We start from the raw sequence: 20,095 nt of genomic DNA, 5'->3' as shown, positions 1-20,095 counted from the left end.
AAGGGGAAATCGTGCACGAGCACGTTTTACCTGCTTACCGCTAACGTAAGCAGCGCTGGTATTTAGGTGAGATGTGGAGCTAAATTTTGCTCTCCGCTCACTTTTCTGCGGCTAACGCCAGGTTTGTAAAGACCCGTAAAACCAGTGTTGTCTGTAGGTGAGCGGTGAGGGAAAACTGCTCGTTAGCACCGCACCCCTGTTAACACAAAACTCGTAATCTCGCAGATATTCTCTTTAGAAAAACTTTGTCAACAGGAGACATTAGCACTAATTAATCTTATAGTGGGGGACAAGAGGGGGAAATTTTATATATGAAATAGCTGCTTGTGTTTATTTAACCCTCCAGTCATAATTAGCAATTCAAGACCTAACATAAATAACATTAGCAGATCTGCTTTACTTGCAGGCTCAGCCCCCTGTTATGGGCATGTCCTATGTGATGGGTTTAATGAGCAAAATCCTTTATTTTGAATACAAACAAAAACATGAAGGATCAATTTCCCATAAATTTAATACTATGCTCTTGGTAAAACAAGTAGGCCTAGATTTGGAGTTTGGCGGTAAAAGGGCTGTTAACGCTCCGCGGGTTTTTTTCTGGCCGCACCATAAAATTAACTCTGGTATCGAGAGTTCAAAAAAATGCTGCGTTAGGCTCCAAAAAAGGAGCGTAGAGCATTTTTACCGCAAATGCAACTCTCGATACCAGAGTTGCTTACGGACGCGGCCAGCCTCAAAAACGTGCTCGTGCACGATTCTCCCATAGGAAACAATGGGGCTGTTTGAGCTGAAAAAAAACCTAACACCTGCAAAAAAGCCGCGTTCAGCTCCTAACGCAGCCCCATTGTTTCCTATGGGGAAACACTTCCTACGTCTGCACCTAACACTCTAACATGTACCCCGAGTCTAAACACCCCTAACCTTACACTTATTAACCCCTAATCTGCCGCCCCCGCTATCGCTGACCCCTGCATATTATTATTAACCCCTAATCTTCCGCTCCGTAAACCGCCGCAACTTACATTATCCCTATGTACCCCTAATCTGCTGCCCCTAACACCGCCGACCCCTATATTACATTTATTAACCCCTAACCTGCCCCCCACAACGTCGCCGCCAGCTACTTACAATAATTAACCCCTAATCTGCCGACCGCAAAGCGCCGCCACCTACATTATCCTTATGTACCCCTAATCTGCTGCCCCTAACACCGCCGACCCCTATATTATATTTATTAACCCCTAATCTGCCCCCCTCAACGTCGCCGACACCTGCCTACACTTATTAACCCCTAATCTGCCGAGCGGACCGCACCGCTACTATAATAAAGTTATTAACCCCTAATCCGCCTCACTAACCCTATCATAAATAGTATTAACCCCTAATCTGCCCTCCCTAACATCGCCGACACCTAACTTCAATTATTAACCCCTAATCTGACGACCGGAGCTCACCGCTATTCTAATAAATGGATTAACCCCTAAAGCTAAGTCTAACACTAACACTAACACCCCCCTAACTTAAATATAATTTACATCTAACGAAATTAATTAACTCTTATTAAATAACTTATTCCTATTTAAAGCTAAATACTTACCTGTAAAATAAATCCTAATATAGCTACAATATAAATTATAATTACATTGTAGCTATTTTAGGATTAATATTTATTTTACAGGTAACTTTGTAATTATTTTAACCAGGTACAATAGCTATTAAATAGTTAAGAACTATTTAATAGTTACCTAGTTAAAATAATAACAAAATTACCTGTAAAATAAGTCCTAACCTAAGTTATAATTAAACCTAACACTACCCTATCAATAAATTAATTAAATAAAATACCTACAATTACCTACAATAAAACCTAACACTACACTATCAATAAATAAATTAAATACAATAGCTACAAATAACTACAATTACATAAACTAACTAAAGTACAAAAAATAAAAAAGAACTAAGTTACAAAAAATAAAAAAATATTTACAAACATAAGAAAAATATTACAACAATTTTAAACTAATTACACCTACTCTAAGCCCCTTAATAAAATAACAAACACCCCCAAAATAAAAAAATGCCCTACCCTATTCTAAATTAATAGAGTTAAAAGCTCTTTTACCTTACCAGCCCTGAACAGGGCCCTTTGCGGGGCATGCCCTTTTGCCTGTAAAAAAAAACATACAATACCCCCCCCCCAACATTACAACCCACCACCCACATACCCCTAATCTAACCCAAACCCCCCTTAAATAAACCTAACACTAGCCCCTGAAGATCTTCCTACCTTGTCTTCACCATCCAGGTTCACCGATCCGTCCTGGCATCCGGTGCTGAAGAGGTCCAGAAGAGGCTCCAAAGTCTTCCTCCTATCCGGCAAGAAGAGGACATCCGGACCGGCAAACATCTTCTTCCAAGCGGCATCTTCAATCTTCTTCCATCCGGTGCGGAGCGGGTCCATCTTGAAGCAGCCGACGCGGATCCATCCTCTTCTTCCGGTGTCTCCCGACGAATGACGGTTCCTTTAAGGGACGTCATCCAAGATGGCGTCCCTCGAATTCCGATTGGCTGATAGGATTCTATCAGCCAATCGGAATTAAGGTAGGAATATTCTGATTGGCTGATGGAATCAGCCAATCAGAATCAAGTTCAATCCGATTGGCCAATCCAATCAGCCAATCAGATTGAGCTCGCATTCTATTGGCTGATCGGAACAGCCAATAGAATGCGAGCTCAATCTGATTGGCTGATTGGATCAGCCAATCGGATTCAACTTGATTCTGATTGGCTGATTCCATCAGCCAATCAGAATATTCCTACCTTAATTCCGATTGGCTGATAGAATCCTATCAGCCAATCGGAATTCGAGGGACGCCATCTTGGATGACGTCCCTTAAAGGAACCGTCATTCGTCGGGAGACACCGGAAGAAGAGGATGGATCCGCGTCGGCTGCTTCAAGATGGACCCGCTCCGCACCGGATGGAAGAAGATTGAAGATGCCGCTTGGAAGAAGATGTTTGCCGGTCCGGATGTCCTCTTCTTGCCGGATAGGAGGAAGACTTTGGAGCCTCTTCTGGACCTCTTCAGCACCGGATGCCAGGACGGATCGGTGAACCTGGATGGTGAAGACAAGGTAGGAAGATCTTCAGGGGCTAGTGTTAGGTTTATTTAAGGGGGGTTTGGGTTAGATTAGGGGTATGTGGGTGGTGGGTTGTAATGTTGGGGGGGGGGGTATTGTATGTTTTTTTTTACAGGCAAAAGAGCTGATTTTATTGGGGCATGCCCCGCAAAGGGCCCTGTTCAGGGCTGGTAAGGTAAAAGAGCTTTTAACTCTATTAATTTAGAATAGGGTAGGGCATTTTTTTATTTTGGGGGTGTTTGTTATTTTATTAGGGGGCTTAGAGTAGGTGTAATTAGTTTAAAATTGTTGTAATATTTTTCTTATGTTTGTAAATATTTTTTTATTTTTTGTAACTTAGTTCTTTTTTATTTTTTGTACTTTAGTTAGTTTATGTAATTGTAGTTATTTGTAGCTATTGTATTTAATTTATTTATTGATAGTGTAGTGTTAGGTTTTATTGTAGGTAATTGTAGGTATTTTATTTAATTAATTTATTGATAGGGTAGTGTTAGGTTTAATTATAACTTAGGTTAGGACTTATTTTACAGGTAATTTTGTAATTATTTTAACTAGGTAACTATTAAATAGTTCTTAACTATTTAATAGCTATTGTACCTGGTTAAAATAATTACAAAGTTACCTGTAAAATAAATATTAATCCTAAAATAGCTACAATGTAATTATAATTTATATTGTAGCTATATTAGGATTTATTTTACAGGTAAGTATTTAGCTTTAAATAGGAATAAGTTATTTAATAAGAGTTAATTAATTTCGTTAGATTTAAATTATATTTAACTTAGGGGGGTGTTAGTGTTAGGGTTAGACTTAGCTTTAGGGGTTAATCCATTTATTAGAATAGCGGTGAGCTCCGGTCGTCAGATTAGGGGTTAATAATTGAAGTTAGGTGTCGGCGATGTTAGGGAGGGCAGATTAGGGGTTAATACTATTTATGATAGGGTTAGTGAGGCGGATTAGGGGTTAATAACTTTATTATAGTAGCGCTCAGGTCCGCTCGGCAGATTAGGGGTTAATAAGTGTAGGCAGGTGTCGGCGACGTTGTGGGGGGCAGATTAGGGGTTAATAAATATAATACAGGGGTCGGCGGTGTTAGGGGCAGCAGATTAGGGGTACATAAGGATAACGTAAGTGGCGGCGCTTTGCGGTCGGCAGATTAGGGGTTAATTATTGTAAGTAGCTGGCGGCGACGTTGTGGGAGGCAGGTTAGGGGTTAATAAATATAATACAGGGGTCGGCGGTGTTAGGGGCAGCAGATTAGGGGTACATAAGGATAACGTAGGTGGCGGCGCTTTGCGGTCGGCAGATTAGGGGTTAATTATTGTAAGTAGCTGGCGGCGACGTTGTGGGTGGCAGGTTAGGGGTTAATAAATATAATATAGGGGTCGGCGGTGTTAGGGGCAGCAGATTAGGGGTACATAAGTATAACGTAGGTGGCGGTCGGCAGATTAGGGGTTAAAAAAATTGAATCGAGTTGCGGCGATGTGGGGGGACCTCAGTTTAGGGGTACATAGGTAGTTTATGGGTGTTAGTGTACTTTAGAGTACAGTAGTTAAGAGCTTTATGAACCGGCGTTAGCCCAGAAAGCTCTTAACTACTGACTTTTTTCTGCGGCTGGAGTTTTGTCGTTAGAGGTCTAACGCTCACTGCAGAAACGACTCTAAATACCGGAGTTAGACAGATCCCATTGAAAAGATAGGATACGCAAATGGCGTAGGGGGATCTGCGGTATGGAAAAGTCGCGGCTGAAAAGTGAGCGTTAGACCCTTACCTACACGACTCTAAATACCGGCGGTAGCCTAAAACCAGCGTTAGGAGCCTCTAACGCTGGTTTTCACGGCTACCGCCGAACTCTAAATCTAGGCCGTAATTTGGAACAAATTAAGGAAAAACACATTTTATAATACAGCGTCCCATTAACAGGTTTCTACAAATGAATCTAATAGCTATATAGAAATGAGATGTGCTAGAGTTTGGAATAGGCAAATTTGGTAAACCTATCCCTTTCCTAACATAATCATTATCTTATGGTACATTTTGGTCTTTTTCTAAACACTGAATCCTTAAATTTGCTATCATTATCATAAATATTGTAAGACAAATTATATTTTAATTTATTTTTCTATATCAGGGTACGACATTGTTTCCGGTATTAACTTCTGTCCTGAAGGATCCAAAGTATTTCAAAAATCCACAACAGTTTGACCCCAATCATTTTCTTGATGAAAACGGAGGTTTTAAGAAATCTGAGAATTTTATTCCATTTTCTGTAGGTAAGATCAATAAGTCACCAATAATAGTTCACTGGCTTCAAGAAAACTAATACGGTCTTCTCACAATTCCTAAGTGAATAGGGCTGCCAACTTCCCTCCACAAAAATACTGAGCAAACTGGAGTACACTGGTAGGTGGGATTCACAAAAATGTTTCCCCCCAAAAGCTCTACATTAGCCCCCAACTCTTGATCCCATTATGTATATTTTTCACAACTGAGCAGTATGTTTACCCCTTGGTGGCCAGTAACATACATATCAATTATTTTACCTCTGGCTGCCAGATTTCACCCTCTTGATTGCCCCTCACTTCTGTCTGCTCCATATTTGTAACACATTTAGGTATAAAAATGTCTTTTATATTTATATAACACTCAGGAACTTAAAAAAAAAAAAAACTGAACCTTTAACCCCTTCGCTACAGGGACTTTCAGAGAAAAACGTGCCCAAAATAACGGAGAATTTTTAGCATTTAAACAGAAATAAAGCCTTGTCTTGTTTTTATTTACCTGTCAAAACTATATATATATATTTTAAGTAGACAACCCAAAGTATTGACCTATGCCCATTTTGGTATATTTCATGCCACCATTTCACCGCCAAATGCAATCAAATAAAAAAAATTGTTAATATTTTCACAAACTTTGGTTTTCTCACTTTAATCATTTACATACTGCTTGTGCAATCATGGCACCAATGGTTGTAAAAGTTTCTTTGGGATCCTCTTTGTTCAGAAATAACAGACATATATGGCTTTTCCATGGCTTTTTGGTAATTAGAAGGCCGCTAATTGAAGCTGTGCACCGCACTTTTATTATTCCCGGCAGTGAAGGGGTTAATTAGGTAGCTTAAAAGCTTTAGTGTAGAGATTACCCTCTCAACTGATACTTCCCAACCCCTGATCCCTCCTAAACAGCTCTCTTCCCTCCCACAATTCCCACTGGTCTTAGGTACTAGACAGTCTGCCAGTATGAAAATGTCTTTTTTTTTTTTTTATAAATTATTTTTTATTTTATTTTGATATTTTCTGCAGTGTAGGATCCCCCCTTACTCCCCAACCTCCCTGATCTGCCCAAACAGCTTTCTAAACCCCCCCTCTATTAGCCACCATCTTAGGTACTGGCAGCTATACTTTTTTTATTCTTTTTTTTAAATTATTTTCTGTAGCGTAGTGTCCCCCCCACCTCCCCCCTCCCGCGATCATTAGTTAGGGCATCCCACACACCTTTTTCTGTAGTGTAGTAGCTGCCCCATCCCTCCCTGTCCCTTTATTAATTTTTTTCTGTAGCCTAGGGCCCACTCACTCCCTCCCTCCTCTGCTGCTTGGCCGCCCGCCCGCACCAGTAATGATCGTTACAGACGGTGACACACACAGTGTCAACATCTGTAACAATCACGCATCTGCCCTCATAAGGAACCGGAGCGCCAATCACGCTCCAGTTCCATATGCGGCAGATGCCTGGAGCTTCAGGAACTCCAGCTCTCTGCTGTAACTTAAAAGCCGAGACTGCTGGAGCTTCCTGAAGCTAAGACGTATATATACGTCTTGCGGTACGATGAGCAAAGTACCACAAGACGTATATATACGTCTTATTGTGTGAAGGGGTTAAGTGGCCAGTATTTTAAGGAAGATTTTACAAAACAGCCTGATAAAAATACTGGACTGTCCAGTTGAAAATTGGACACCTGGCAACCCTATACCTGAATAATCTAAAGTCCACTCACTAGTGGTTTATAAATGTTAGAGTTGAGCTCTTAGGAAAGTTCCATGTGTGCAATATTTGATAAATACGATGTTGTTGTTTTTTAACTTTTATTTATTAATAGGCAATAGGATAGAGCAAACAGTATACAGATCATATACATTTCAGTATATAAATAAAATAGACATGTTCTCATCACAAAGTAAAATAATAAAGCACTTTTAAACCAAAGTAAAAGAAAAGGTGAGAGACAGGTCTCAGTGATTGATCCGCGATTCTTATTTAGTCCAGCAGTTCTCCCTCTTGTTGAGGGTATTGTATTTCCATTCTGCCTATTGTTTTTTTAATTTTTACACAACACAAAATAGATTATCTGGGATGCCCTATGCCACATTTAGGCATATGGGCGTTAGACATTAACAAGACGTCATAACACTTGTAAACATTGGTATATATAACTATATACATTCCAACAAATTGACAGCTAGGGCACACAACAAATGATCTGTGAGGCATCATCAGGGCAAACGCAGCGGACTTGAATATGCAACTCAATACAACTTCCATATATAGGTCAGTCCTCCCATATATTCCATTCATCTCTCAGGTTGGCTTCCATCATATAAACTGTAGTTTTGAAAGGATACAGAATTTGCCTTTTGGTTGGAAGATCAATAAACTCTAGATAGAGCTTCCACTTCCCCAGGAAACGTGACACTCTGGCACATACATCAAATAAGGTATCACACTGTTCATGTTTTAGATATTTCAATACCATCTGCTTCAAAAATACAAAAGTGGGTGCTTTACTATGAAGCTATCTGTGAAACACACATTTTCTAGCCAACAATACACAAATAATAAAAAACTTTATCTAACTTTTAACTTGACCTCTGATTGGTAGTTGGTCAAAAAAAAACAGAATGTTGAAGCGTAAGAGTTAAAGGTAAGTGAGTTATTTTAGATAACCAAAAGGAGACACATCCCCAATAGTTACGGATCTTGGTGCAGTACCAAGGTAGTGGATAAAATCTGGATCTGGATGTGAACATTTACTACAGACATTAGAGAAGTTTTTCCTCCATTTGCTCAGTCTATTTGGGGTAAGGTAGTCTTGATAAACAACTCTCAGCTGAGATTCTCTAAGGTCCGCCGCAAGAGTCGCTGACCTTGTCAAAGTCAGGCTGTCATATATAATCTTAGTTGAGGGTATTCTAGCTATTTTTTTGTTCCAGGTGTTCAAGAGCTTCTGTTGCATTGTAGGGATTTTAACTTGTATTAATACTTTATTCCTAATGAGCAACTTTGCTATATCCCCAATCTATAGAGTAGAGGTTAGGCCTAACGGTGTGGGGTTCCAGAATGTCATGCAATTCTGTAATATATGATTTATGTAGTGACACCAAACTAAGAAAAACGTTCTGCGCTAAAAAATCCCCAAGAGCAAGCGTGATAAATGCAGTGAATTAAAAAAAAAATATATATATATATATATATATATATACATATATATATATATATATATATATATATATATATATATATATATATATACACACACATACACACACACACGATTGTAGGTTAATACAAACAGAGAGTTCTCATGATGCTGAACAATTGTGTGTAACGACTGCAGTCCACAGATAGGATAAAAATCAACTCCCGAATTAGACTGGCACAGTACCTTTATAAAACTGCTCCGCTTTTAGTTCTTTTTAAATTGCAGACCAAGACTTCCTCTGTGGCAATATTTTCCTTATAGTGTACATGTTAAAGACAAAGATGCAGCCAAACAAACTCACTCCCCACTGGTGTGTGGCGTGTAGTTCCGGCGTGTGAATCCAAGTGTCTAGATGATGACGTCACTCAGTGGTATGTACGGTGTCTCTGGTGCAGCTCCAACGATGCTGAGTTCTTTCCCTCTCAGCCGGTGTCAACATGCAAAACAATAAAGGGAACAGAAGCGCAACCAAGATTCAAGTGTATTTATTTACAAGTACACAAAAAGCGCACAAACAGTAATGCACTTACAGGAACAAAAATTTAAAACAGCATGTAATGATTTCCATGTAGAAAAACAGCAATTCTTGGTTTACCTCCTTTCCAAAGAAAAGTGTTGAACATACCATTAAGAAGGGATATGTCTTTGCGTCTAAAAAGGAGCGGCAACGTCTGAATGGGATATAATAGTTTGGGCAGCATGATCATTTTAATAATGGGTACTCTACCCATTAGAGAGAGTGGTAAATTATGCCAGGAGGCCAAATCTGTTTTAATTCAGTGGATTATAGGGGTCATATTATGATGATACCATTGTTGTGGGTTGGCAGAGATATGGATGCCTAGATAGGTTAGGTGGGTGTTAACGGTGTGGAAAGGGTAGGGCATCTTTGTATCTTTAAATTTTTTGATTTAACCATAAGATCTCGGATTTCAATAGGTTTATTTTGTGTCAGGAGAATTCTCCAAATAATTTAATCAAATCTAAAATTAGGGGGACATGGGTTTTTGTATCTGAGATAAAGAGGAGAATGTCATCCGTGTAAAGAGCAATTTGCAGTTTGTGTGAATTGAGGCTAATTCCCAGGAAGAGAAATCGTAAGTATATTTGCTAGGGGTTCTAAGGCTAAGTTAAAGAGGAGTAGAGAGAACGGACAGCCCTGGTGGGTTCCTCTGTGAAGATATACAGGGGGGGGGGGAATAAAGATTTTTAACCAGTAATTATGCTACAGGACTAGAATAGATATTTGTAAGAAATGTAGTGAATTGGCCTGCCATTCCGAAGTTTCCCATAGTCAGAAACAGGTGTTCCCATTCCACCCTATTGAAGGCCTTCTCTGTGTCTAAAGACAACAGGAAAGCCTCCAGGAGGTTATAAACTGTCCCATCACATTTTGCCAGTCAGTAATGGGTGACGGCATGAAGGACCCATCGAATATTAGCAACTGAAGATCGATGAGCAGTAAAACCCGTTTGATCTGGGTGCAAGATTTGTGGTAGGATATGTTTTAAACGGTTGGCCAGTATTTTCATCAACAGCTTGCAATCAACATTCAGGAGGGATATGGGTCGATATGACTCTGGAAGTATGGGGTCTATTTGTGTATTACTGAAATATTAGCAGTCGAAAAATAAGTAGAAGGTCTATTCTGTTTGGTGAAATAAAGGGCAAATAATGAGGTTAGTACCGGAGAGACTTGATTAGTCAGAAGTCTGTAGAATTCAGTAGGGAGTCCATCTGGGCCGGGGGTTTCCTGAGGGCAAGTGTTTTAATGGTTAGTGTAATCTTGTCTTGCGATATTGAGGCATTTAAAGGGACATGAAACCCAAAATTTTTCTTTCATGATTCAGATAGAGAATACAATTTTCTTTCCAATTTACTTCTATTATTTAATTTGCTATCTTCTCTTGTTATCCTTTGCTGAAAGGTTTATCTAGGCAAGCTTGGGGCTATATATATATATATATATATATATATATAAATAAATGTATGAAGAGCAAAAAGGTTTCGTAGGCTGTGGTAGTCGTAATAAAAGCACTTTATTCTTGCAAAAACGTTAAAAATGGACCAGGAGGGTCTACAGCAACAACAGGTATCACATACTCAGCAGTGAGCATTGAAATGCTGACATGTTTGGGCCAGGAGGCCGTAATCGTAGCTAATCAATACACATGCAATAAAACTATTTAAAAGCAGTGCCCACTTTCTATTGGTCCAGGTGTATACCAATGAACTTTGTGATGTGAGAGGAGTGTGCGAATCGTCTGCACATATTACAGAACATTAACCTGTTGATCACCTTATCTATAATGTGATGTATCTAACAAAGATTCTCTAATGTTAATTAGGTGTGCACATGTATACTTAGGTATTCATAACGGAGAAATTTCAGTTCACACACTATGTACAGAGTAGTTTGAGTCTAGCATATCATGTCAATGAAGATTATATATATAAAATGTTGGAGACATGAATAAATGTATATGAATATATACATATATAAAGGTATATATATATATATGGGTGATTACAGCCACCTGTGCACCCCTTCTTTGTTCTCAGTTTGTTTGGCTTTGTGAGCTCGCATGATGGTGTGCCTGTGTTAGGGACTCAGGCGGTGGAAAGGACCTTGACGTGGTGCCTGAGCTTTCCCATTTGGCCAGATGCGGTGACTAACCTTTCCAGTTGTGATTTTATCTTAGCTGTGAGCTAGCTGGTGAGTGCTGGGTGTCTCTATGTGTTGTATTACTTTTTATTTGTAATCTCCCTTGTTTCTTGCACCCATTCCGGACTGGGGTTAACTGCCTGTGGCTCTGGTGACATCACAGTTTTTTTGGAGTGCTATTTAGCACCCAGGGCTGGATGTTACTGAGTCACAGGATGTGTACCTGATCCGGTCTTGGAGTGCAGTTCCCTTCCATGTTTTGTATTTTCTATGGGTGATTACAGCCACCTGTGCACCCCTTCTTTGTTCTCAGTTTGTTTGGCTTTGTGAGCTCGCATGATGGTGTGCCTGTGTTAGGGACTCAGGCGGTGGAAAGGACCTTGACGTGGTGCCTGAGCTTTCCCATTTGGCCAGATGCGGTGACTAACCTTTCCTGTTGTGATTTTATCTTAGCTGTGAGCTAGCTGGTGAGTGCTGGGTGTCTCTATGTGTTGTATTACTTTTTATTTGTAATCTCCCTTGTTTCTTGCACCCATTCCGGACTGGGGTTAACTGCCTGTGGCTCTGGTGACATCACAGCTTTTTTGGAGTGCTATTTAGCACCCAGGGCTGGATGTTACTGAGTCACAGGATGTGTACCTGATCCGGTCTTGGAGTGCAGTTCCCTTCCATGTTTTGTATTTTCTATGGGTGATTACAGCCACCTGTGCACCCCTTCTTTGTTCTCAGTTTGTTTGGCTTTGTGAGCTCGCATGATGGTGTGCCTGTGTTAGGGACTCAGGCGGTGGAAAGGACCTTGACATGGTGCCTGAGCTTTCCCATTTGGCCAGATGCGGTGACTAACCTTTCCAGTTGTGATTTTATCTTAGCTGTGAGCTAGCTGGTGAGTGCTGGGTGTCTCTATGTGTTGTATTACTTTTTATTTGTAATCTCCCTTGTTTCTTGCACCCATTCCGGACTGGGGTTAACTGCCTGTGGCTCTGGTGACATCACAGCTTTTTTGGAGTGCTATTTAGCACCCAGGGCTGGATGTTACTGAGTCACAGGATATGTACCTGATCCGGTCTTGGAGTGCAGTTCCCTTCCATGTTTTGTATTTTCTATGGGTGATTACAGCCACCTGTGCACCCCTTCTTTGTTCTCAGTTTGTTTGGCTTTGTGAGCTCGCATGATGGTGTGCCTGTGTTAGGGACTCAGGCGGTGGAAAGGACCTTGACGTGGTGCCTGAGCTTTCCCATTTGGCCAGATGCGGTGACTAACCTTTCCAGTTGTGATTTTATCTTAGCTGTGAGCTAGCTGGTGAGTGCTGGGTGTCTCTATGTGTTATATATATATCCTATAATATAAAAGGCCAAGTGTGTTTGTCCGAAGCTGACATGCTGTTTGCGGCGGTGGGGCAAAAGTGGACGTGGCCGGTGGGAGCGTGGGCGTGAATGGCGGGAACATGGGCGTGGGCCGGCGTGACCTTGCATGGTTGGGGGCATGGTCGGGCATGGCGGGGGCGTGTTCGGGTGCGGTCGGCGCAAGAGAGAGGGGAGAGGAATAGAAAGAGAAGGGGAGAGACAAAAAGAGATAGGAAAGAGCTAAAGAGAGGGGGAAGAGCAGAAGAGAGGGGAAAGAGCAGAAGAGAGGGGGAGAGAGAGCAAAATAGAGGGGAAAGAGCAAAATAGAGGGGAAAGAGCAAAAGAGAGGGAAGAGAGAGAAAAAGAGAGGGGGAGAGAGAGAGCAAAATAGAGGGAAGAGAGAGAAAAAGAGAGTGGGGAGAGAGAGAGCAAAAGAGAGGGGGAAAGAGAGAGAGAGCAAAGAGAGGGGGGAAAGAGAGCAAAAGAAGAGGGGGGAGAAAGAGCAAAAGAGAGGGGGGAGACAAAGCAAAAGAGAGGGGGAGAGAGAGCAATAGAGAGGGGAAGAGAGAAAGCAAAAGAGAGGGGTGGAGAGAGAGCAAAATAGATGGGAAAGAGCAAAAGAGAGGGGGTAGAGAGAGCAAAAGAGAGGGTAAAGAGCAAAATAGAGGGAAGAGAGAGCAATAGAGAAGGGGAGAGAGAGAAAGAGAGAGGGAGAGAGAGAAAGAGAGAGGGAGGGAGAGCAAAACAGAGGGGAGAGAGAGCAATAGAGAGGGGTAGAGAGAGAGAGCAAAAGAGAGGGGGGAGAGAGAGAGCAATAGAGAGGGGAGAGAGAGAGCAAAAGAGAGGGATTGAGAGAAAGAGCAAAATAGAGGGATGGAGAGAGAGCTTAAAAAAAAGGGGAGAGAGACAGAGCAAAAGAGAGGGGGGAGAGAGAGAGCGTAAAAGAGAGGGGGGAGAGAGAGTGCAAAAAAGAGGGGGAGAGAGAGAGCGCAAAAGAGAGGGGGGAGAGAGAGAGCAAAAGAGAGGGGGAGAGAGAGAGCGCAAAAGAGAGGGGGGGGAGAGAGAGCAAAAGAGAGAGGGAGAGAGCGCAAAAGAGAGGGGGAGAGAGAGAGCGCAAATGAGAGGGGGAGAGAGAGAGCGCAAAAGAGAGGGGGAGAGAGAGCATGCAAAAGAGGGCGGGAGAGAGAGAGCACAAAAGAGAGAGAGAGAGCGCAAAAGAGAGGGGGGAGAGAGAGCAAAAGATAGGGGGAGAGAAAGCAAAAGAGAGGGGAAGAGACGGAGCAAAAGAGAGGGGGGAGAGAGAGAGCAAAAGAGAGGTGGAGCGAAAGAGAGCGCAAAAGAGAGGGGAAGAGAGAGCAAAAGAGAGGGGGGAGAGAGAGCAAAAGAGAGAGGGGGGAGAGAGAGCAAAAGAGAGGGGGGAGAGAGAGCAAAAGAGAGGTGGAGCGAGAGAGAGCACAAAAGAGAGGGGGAGAGAGAGATCAAGTGGTGGGACCGCTGTACTGCAAAAAATGGCCCGTGTAAACGGGCTTTAGGACTAGTATATATATATTAGCGAATATGCCGGTATGGCTAAAAATATATAAGCCATGCAAAATTATGCTTATAGCAAATATTTGTGTTACAAGGATCTATGTCCCACACAATAGTACAGATTTTATCTGTTTATTTAAAGTCATGTCGGCAATATCTAGCAGTTATTATTATAAAGAAGATTTAATAACCATCCATACATAACCCCAACATAACCATGAAAATGTATTAGTGACATGGTCTCTATTTTTATGATACAAAAACCAAGATGCATTGTTTGTGTTTAATCCTACCTAAGAACATGTATACACTGAGGTATGTTTCAGGACTGTCTAGCTTACATATGTGTGTGTATATATATATGTGTGTGTGTGTATACTCCTCTATATCTTGTAGGGATTCTTGTTACATTTCTAAAGATACACAGACACATATATACACACATGTAACTACGGTTGTCATTTAGCCATAAAGTCTCATCCTATATTATGCTCAGTTCATTTGTTTAAATTGTTACCCTAAATGATATTAAAAATGTCAGTTATAATATATATACAATGAGGCATATATGTGCATATGTTATCGCATATGAATATGTATCCTAATAACGCAACTGTTGTACTACGTAATTATTGTCTAGTTTGTGTGTATTTATGTATATTTCAAATGCACTTGTATCTAAGTATTGTCCTAGTCCCTTTATTCAAGGAGAATACATTGGCTCTTGTTCATTTCCAATAATTTATCAGATCGTATTCTGAATTTAAACCTGTTGGAACTCTAGTTTTGAATTTAAATATCCAGAACATCTCTTTCTTTCCTAGAATCTTATTTTTGTCCCCACCTCTAGGGGGTGATGTTATTTGTTCAATGATCTGCCATCTTAGTGTGTCTATCCTCTTTTGATGAACCCTATTAAAGTGCCTAACTAAGGGGGTGCTAGCCTCTCCTTTTGTGATAGTTGACAAGTGGTTCCTTATTCTAGTATTGGCATCATTTGTCGTTAAACCTACATACTGTAGGTTGCATTGAATGCAAGTAATGACATAAATGATGTAAGATGATGTACAGTTTACACATTTCTCAATTTGATAAGTTTCACCTGTAACTGATGAAACGAATTTGTCTGAAAACATTCCAAAGTCACAGGGCCTACATTTACTTCTACCACATCTATACATTCCCTTGTGTGTTAGCCATGAGCATCTGTTTGGCTGGTTGTCACTTGGTAATTCAGAGGGCGACAATACGTTCCCCAACGTCTTACATTTCCTGTAGGAACAGCGTAGGCCATTATCTACACATTGATCCAATTTAGGATCTGCTGCTAAAAGTCTGAAATGTTTTCTAACTATATTACAAATAGCATTATAGTCTGTGCTGTAGTCTGTCACAAAAGTAACTTTGGGGGACTTTTCTTTATTTACTAGGTGTTTACTGTTGTTTTCGAGGAGTGTATCCCTGTCAATTTGGTCTACTTGTCTCTGTGCTCTGTCTACAGTATATTTGGAATAGCCTCTTTGTATGAGACGTGTTCTCATTGCCTTGCTTTGTGTTTTATAGGCTGCATCCAAAGTACAGTTTCTCTTGACCCTTATCAGTTGACCCTTTGCTACTGCAAACGGAACGTGTTTAAGGTGACAACTAGTCGCATGTAAGAGGGAATTTTTGGTGATTGGTTTCCTGTATATATCACATACAATTCTTCCTTCTTCACTAATGCCTAGGGTGAGGTAAAGGAAATTGATTTGTTCTCTGTTTGTCTCTGATGTGAACCTAAGTCCTATGTTGTTTCTGTTTATGTTTTGAAGGAATTTTGTGAGATCAGATTCTGGCCCATTCCATATGAATATGAGGTTGTCAATGAACCTCTTGAAGAAGGTTATACTACCCTTAAAGGGGTTCTCATCTCCATAGATGTGGGACAGCTCCCACCAACCCATAAACAGGTTGGCATAGGATGGGGCAAACTTTGCCCCCATGGCTGTCCCACATCTCTGGAGATAGAACCCCCCTTCGAATTTGAAATAGTTGTGAGTGAGCATGAACCTCGTTGCTCTAAGTACAAAATGTATTTTTATTAAACGGTTGGCCAGTATTTTCATCAACAGTTTGTAATCAACATTCAGGAGGGATATGGGTCGATATGACTCTGGAAGTATGGGGTCTATTTGTGTATTACTGAAATATTAGCAGTCAAAAAATAAGTAGAAGGTCTATTCTGTTTGGTGAAATAAAGGGCAAATAATGAGGTTAGTACCGGAGAGACTTGATTAGTCAGAAGTCTGTAGAATTCGGTAGGGAGTCCGTCTGGGCCGGGGGTTTCCCGAGGGCAAGTGTTTTAATGGTTAGTTTAATCTTGTCTTGCATTTAAAGGGACATGAAACCCAAAATGTTTCTTTCATGATTCAGATAGAGAATACAATTTTCTTTCCAATTTACTTCTATTATTTAATTTGCTATCTTCTCTTGTTATCCTTTGCTGAAAGGTTTATTGTGATTGGCTCATCCATGTGTTCAGTTAGAAACCATTACTGCATTGCTGCTCCTTCAACAAATGAAACCAAGAAAATGAAACAAATTAGATAATAGAAGTAAATTAGAAAGCTGTTTAAAATTGTATTTTATATCTGAATCATGAAAGAAAATGTTTGGGTTTCATGACCCTTTATATTGTCTACTTGGTCAGTTGTTATTTTGGGAAGTGTGATTTTATTCCAAAACCTATCCTGGGCATCCCTCTGGGCTGGCTGTGACTGTTATAAAGTGGAATAATACTCTGCAAACTCTGTTACTATATCTAATAGATTATTTGTCAGCTGGTCTCCTTTCTTGAGAGCAGGGACTCCCCTATTTGATTGCTTAATTTTAATCAGGGAAGCTAGAAACTTTCCCGATATATTACCATGCCTCAAAAATCTGCCCTTTTTTCTATTGTCTTGATATATAGTATTCCGTAATAGGAAGGTATCTCTCTCCTTTTTTGCTGCATAGTAGGAACGCCTATGAGCCAGGGTTGGGTATTGGCAGTAAAGTGAGTATGCTTTTGACATCATATCATTATGGTGTTCCTCTTTACTATTTTGTAAATGTTTCTGTTTAGTAAGATATGTAATGATGTCCCCTCTGAGGACTGTTTTAGCTGCTTCCCAAAAAAGCTCTGGGGTTTCCAAATGGGGGTCATTGTTAGCTACGAAGTTGTCCCATTGTTTTACTAGATACATGTTAAAATCAGGAGACTTAATTAGGTAAGTTGGGAAGCAAAAAGCACGTTTGTAAATGGGTTTTCGAGATTGGAGAAGGGTTATAGAGACAGGGGCATGGTCTGAGATTGTGATGTTATAAATTTTAGTTTCTGTGATCAGGAGCTCTAGAGAGTCAGGAGGTAAGAAATAGGTCTACTTGGGATACCGTATTGTGGGCTCGAGATGAACAAGTAAATTCCCTTCCTGTAGGGTTCTGTGTTCTCCAAATGTCCTGCACTTCCAATGAGGAGTAAAATACATCAAATACCTTAAGTGGAAATATTGTGATATCTCTTATAGGCCTCTTTGGAGCAGATCTTGTCGGGTGCCTAAATCTACCAAGTGCTGGATTGGGGGTAAGGTTAAAATCGCCAGCTATAATGAGTTTAGTGTCTAAAAATCTAGCTAGGTTTTTGGTCAAGTCTTACCAAAATTTGGGGGCTCGCTGGTTGGGGCCATAAACATTGCATAAGGTATACCATTCTCCCTGCCATTTAAGTTTGATAATGATAAACCTTCCCTCCTGTTCAATGATCTTGTCCTCTATTTGATAGTCAACATTTTGGTGGAAAAGAATAGCTACTCCTCTACTAGAGTTGTTATAGGGGGTGCTAATAATCTCTGAGATCCAATTAACTAAGTTTTTTGTGTTCTGATATATTAAGATGGGTCTCTTGTAGGAACATGATGTTAGCGTGGAACTTTTTTAGGTGAGCTAGAATAGATTTTCTTTTGATTGGTGAATTAATCCCTCCTACATTCCATGAGATGATTTTCACTGACATTGGAAGCCTAGGAGGGATATATATATTAAGTATGCTACACAGGGTTGCACATAATCATAAGGAGTAGTGGAGCTCAAGTTATCTTTATTGGAGTGTGTAGTGTGTAACAAGTAGAGATGACTCATAGTAAAAACTAATCTACATTCTGTAACAAATAGCCTTGGTAAAATTTTTACAACCAAAACAATATATAACAATTAACATATATCAATAAGTAATACCAAACCATAATTGTCTTATTTTTGGATTTCACAGTTAATATCCCTCTCAGGGGCTTGAGCTCCCACTTAGGAGCGAAAGAAAGGTTCCTCAACTGAATCAGCCAGGAGAGGCCTGTTACTGTGAGTGGAGTTGTGAGGTGAATTCCATTTCTTGGTCTAAGAGGGCTTGGGCATCTTTGGGTGAATCAAAGATTTTAGGGCCTCTCGGAGTGTGAAGTTTAAGATGTGCTGGGAACAGCAGGATGGCTTGCCGCTTTTCCTTATGTAGTGATGTGCACAAGAGAGAAGAATTCTTTCCTTTTCCTCATGACTTCCGACGAATAGTCCTGAAACAGGTAGATACTTTTGTTGTCATAAAGCAGCATCTGAATTTTTCAGTATGCTCTTAGAAGGTGAATTTTGGATTGAAAATTGAGATACTCTTCTCCAGAGTTGTTGGCCTGTAACTTCCAATCCTATGCGCACTTTCATAGAGATGTGTTCTGCCAGAATATTTAGCGGGGCGAACTGACTCTGAGAGTCCCACCAGCTGAATAGTGTTCTTACGGAACGGTTTTCCAAGTCATCAATTTTCTGGTGAAGGTAGGCATTTTGTTGGATTAAATCCGTAATCTTAATTGCCAACGAGTTATGACCATCCTCCAAATCTGAGATTCGCTGCACTGCCATAGTAAGTCGTGAGTTAAATTGTTTAACTTCCGTAGTTAGGGTATCCATACCCTTCTATAAAGTATCCAGCTTGGTCAGGAGGAGAGAGCTAAGCTGTTGATCTGCATTGAGGGAGATGTTGTCTGACTGTGTCACTACAGCCATCGTAGATGGTGAAGTAGGTGGAGGGTCAGGGGGCGTCTTCCCCTTCCTTTCTTGGTGGGCCTTTGCTCTGTTCAACATTTTTTGAGAGGTTAGATACCTGTCCATAGGCTGTTACAGGTCATACAGTTCGTTTGCAGTAGGCAACAGGAATCTTTAAGTAAAAAACAAAAATGCTATAGCAAGTATATCTTGTGCCACTTAGCAGATTGCTGTGTGCGGGGGAGGTCTCAGTCAAATGATGAGGTCCGTCTGCTTATTACTTTTATGCTCACAAAATATATTTTTATTTCCCTTCTTGTTTGCAGCTTTTCTGTTTATAGGTATTAAAGGTATACTCCTGTTAACTTTTTATAGGTATGCTGCGTAGTTAAGCAGTGGAAAGTGTAGCAAGCTGTATGTGGTCTTGATGCACAATAATAAGTTCAATATTCAGGGGTCAATGTATTATTGTGCGGACGGACATGATACGATGTAGCGCATTATGTCCGCTGCACATCGCTAAATGCCAACAGCATACGCTGTCTGCATTTATCATTGCATCTTGTGAACTACTGGTGCAATACCGCCCCCTGCAGATTCGCTAGCAGGTGGACAGGTTATGGAGCAACTTCCGTTTCCGGCGAGTCGTACGGAACTTGATAAATTGACCCCTCAGTGTCGAAATAATTGTGGACATCAATAGACTTTGCCCTTTGTCTGTGATGCGTTTTTATTTTAAAAGATGTAGCTAGCTCTGAGACAAAGATCTGAGGCAAGATTATAAGTGCGGCATTAACATCGCAATGAGGCCAAGTTTATTCCCAGCAGAGCCGCAGTAGTTAAATGTTCTTACCCTATGTGTGGAGGGTTACTGCGCTGCTGAGATCGGCAGTTA

At 40.7% G+C, this 20,095-nt stretch overlaps 1 protein-coding gene across 1 annotated transcript in view; it reads left to right on the top strand.

Moving 5' to 3' along the window:
- LOC128666854 (cytochrome P450 2C15) overlaps window positions 1-20,095 on the top strand; it is a 39,113-nt gene that overhangs the window by 15,718 nt on the left and 3,300 nt on the right. The window contains exon 8 of the mRNA XM_053721655.1: window positions 5,272-5,413. Coding sequence (XP_053577630.1) covers window positions 5,272-5,413 — 142 coding nt within the window. The remainder of the gene's footprint in view (window positions 1-5,271; window positions 5,414-20,095) is intronic.

Source organism: Bombina bombina, chromosome 7 (assembly GCF_027579735.1).
Source record: "Bombina bombina isolate aBomBom1 chromosome 7, aBomBom1.pri, whole genome shotgun sequence".
In the NCBI taxonomy this organism is placed as follows: Eukaryota; Metazoa; Chordata; class Amphibia; order Anura; family Bombinatoridae; genus Bombina; species Bombina bombina.
This window is presented reverse-complemented; position numbering and strand designations above follow the sequence as displayed.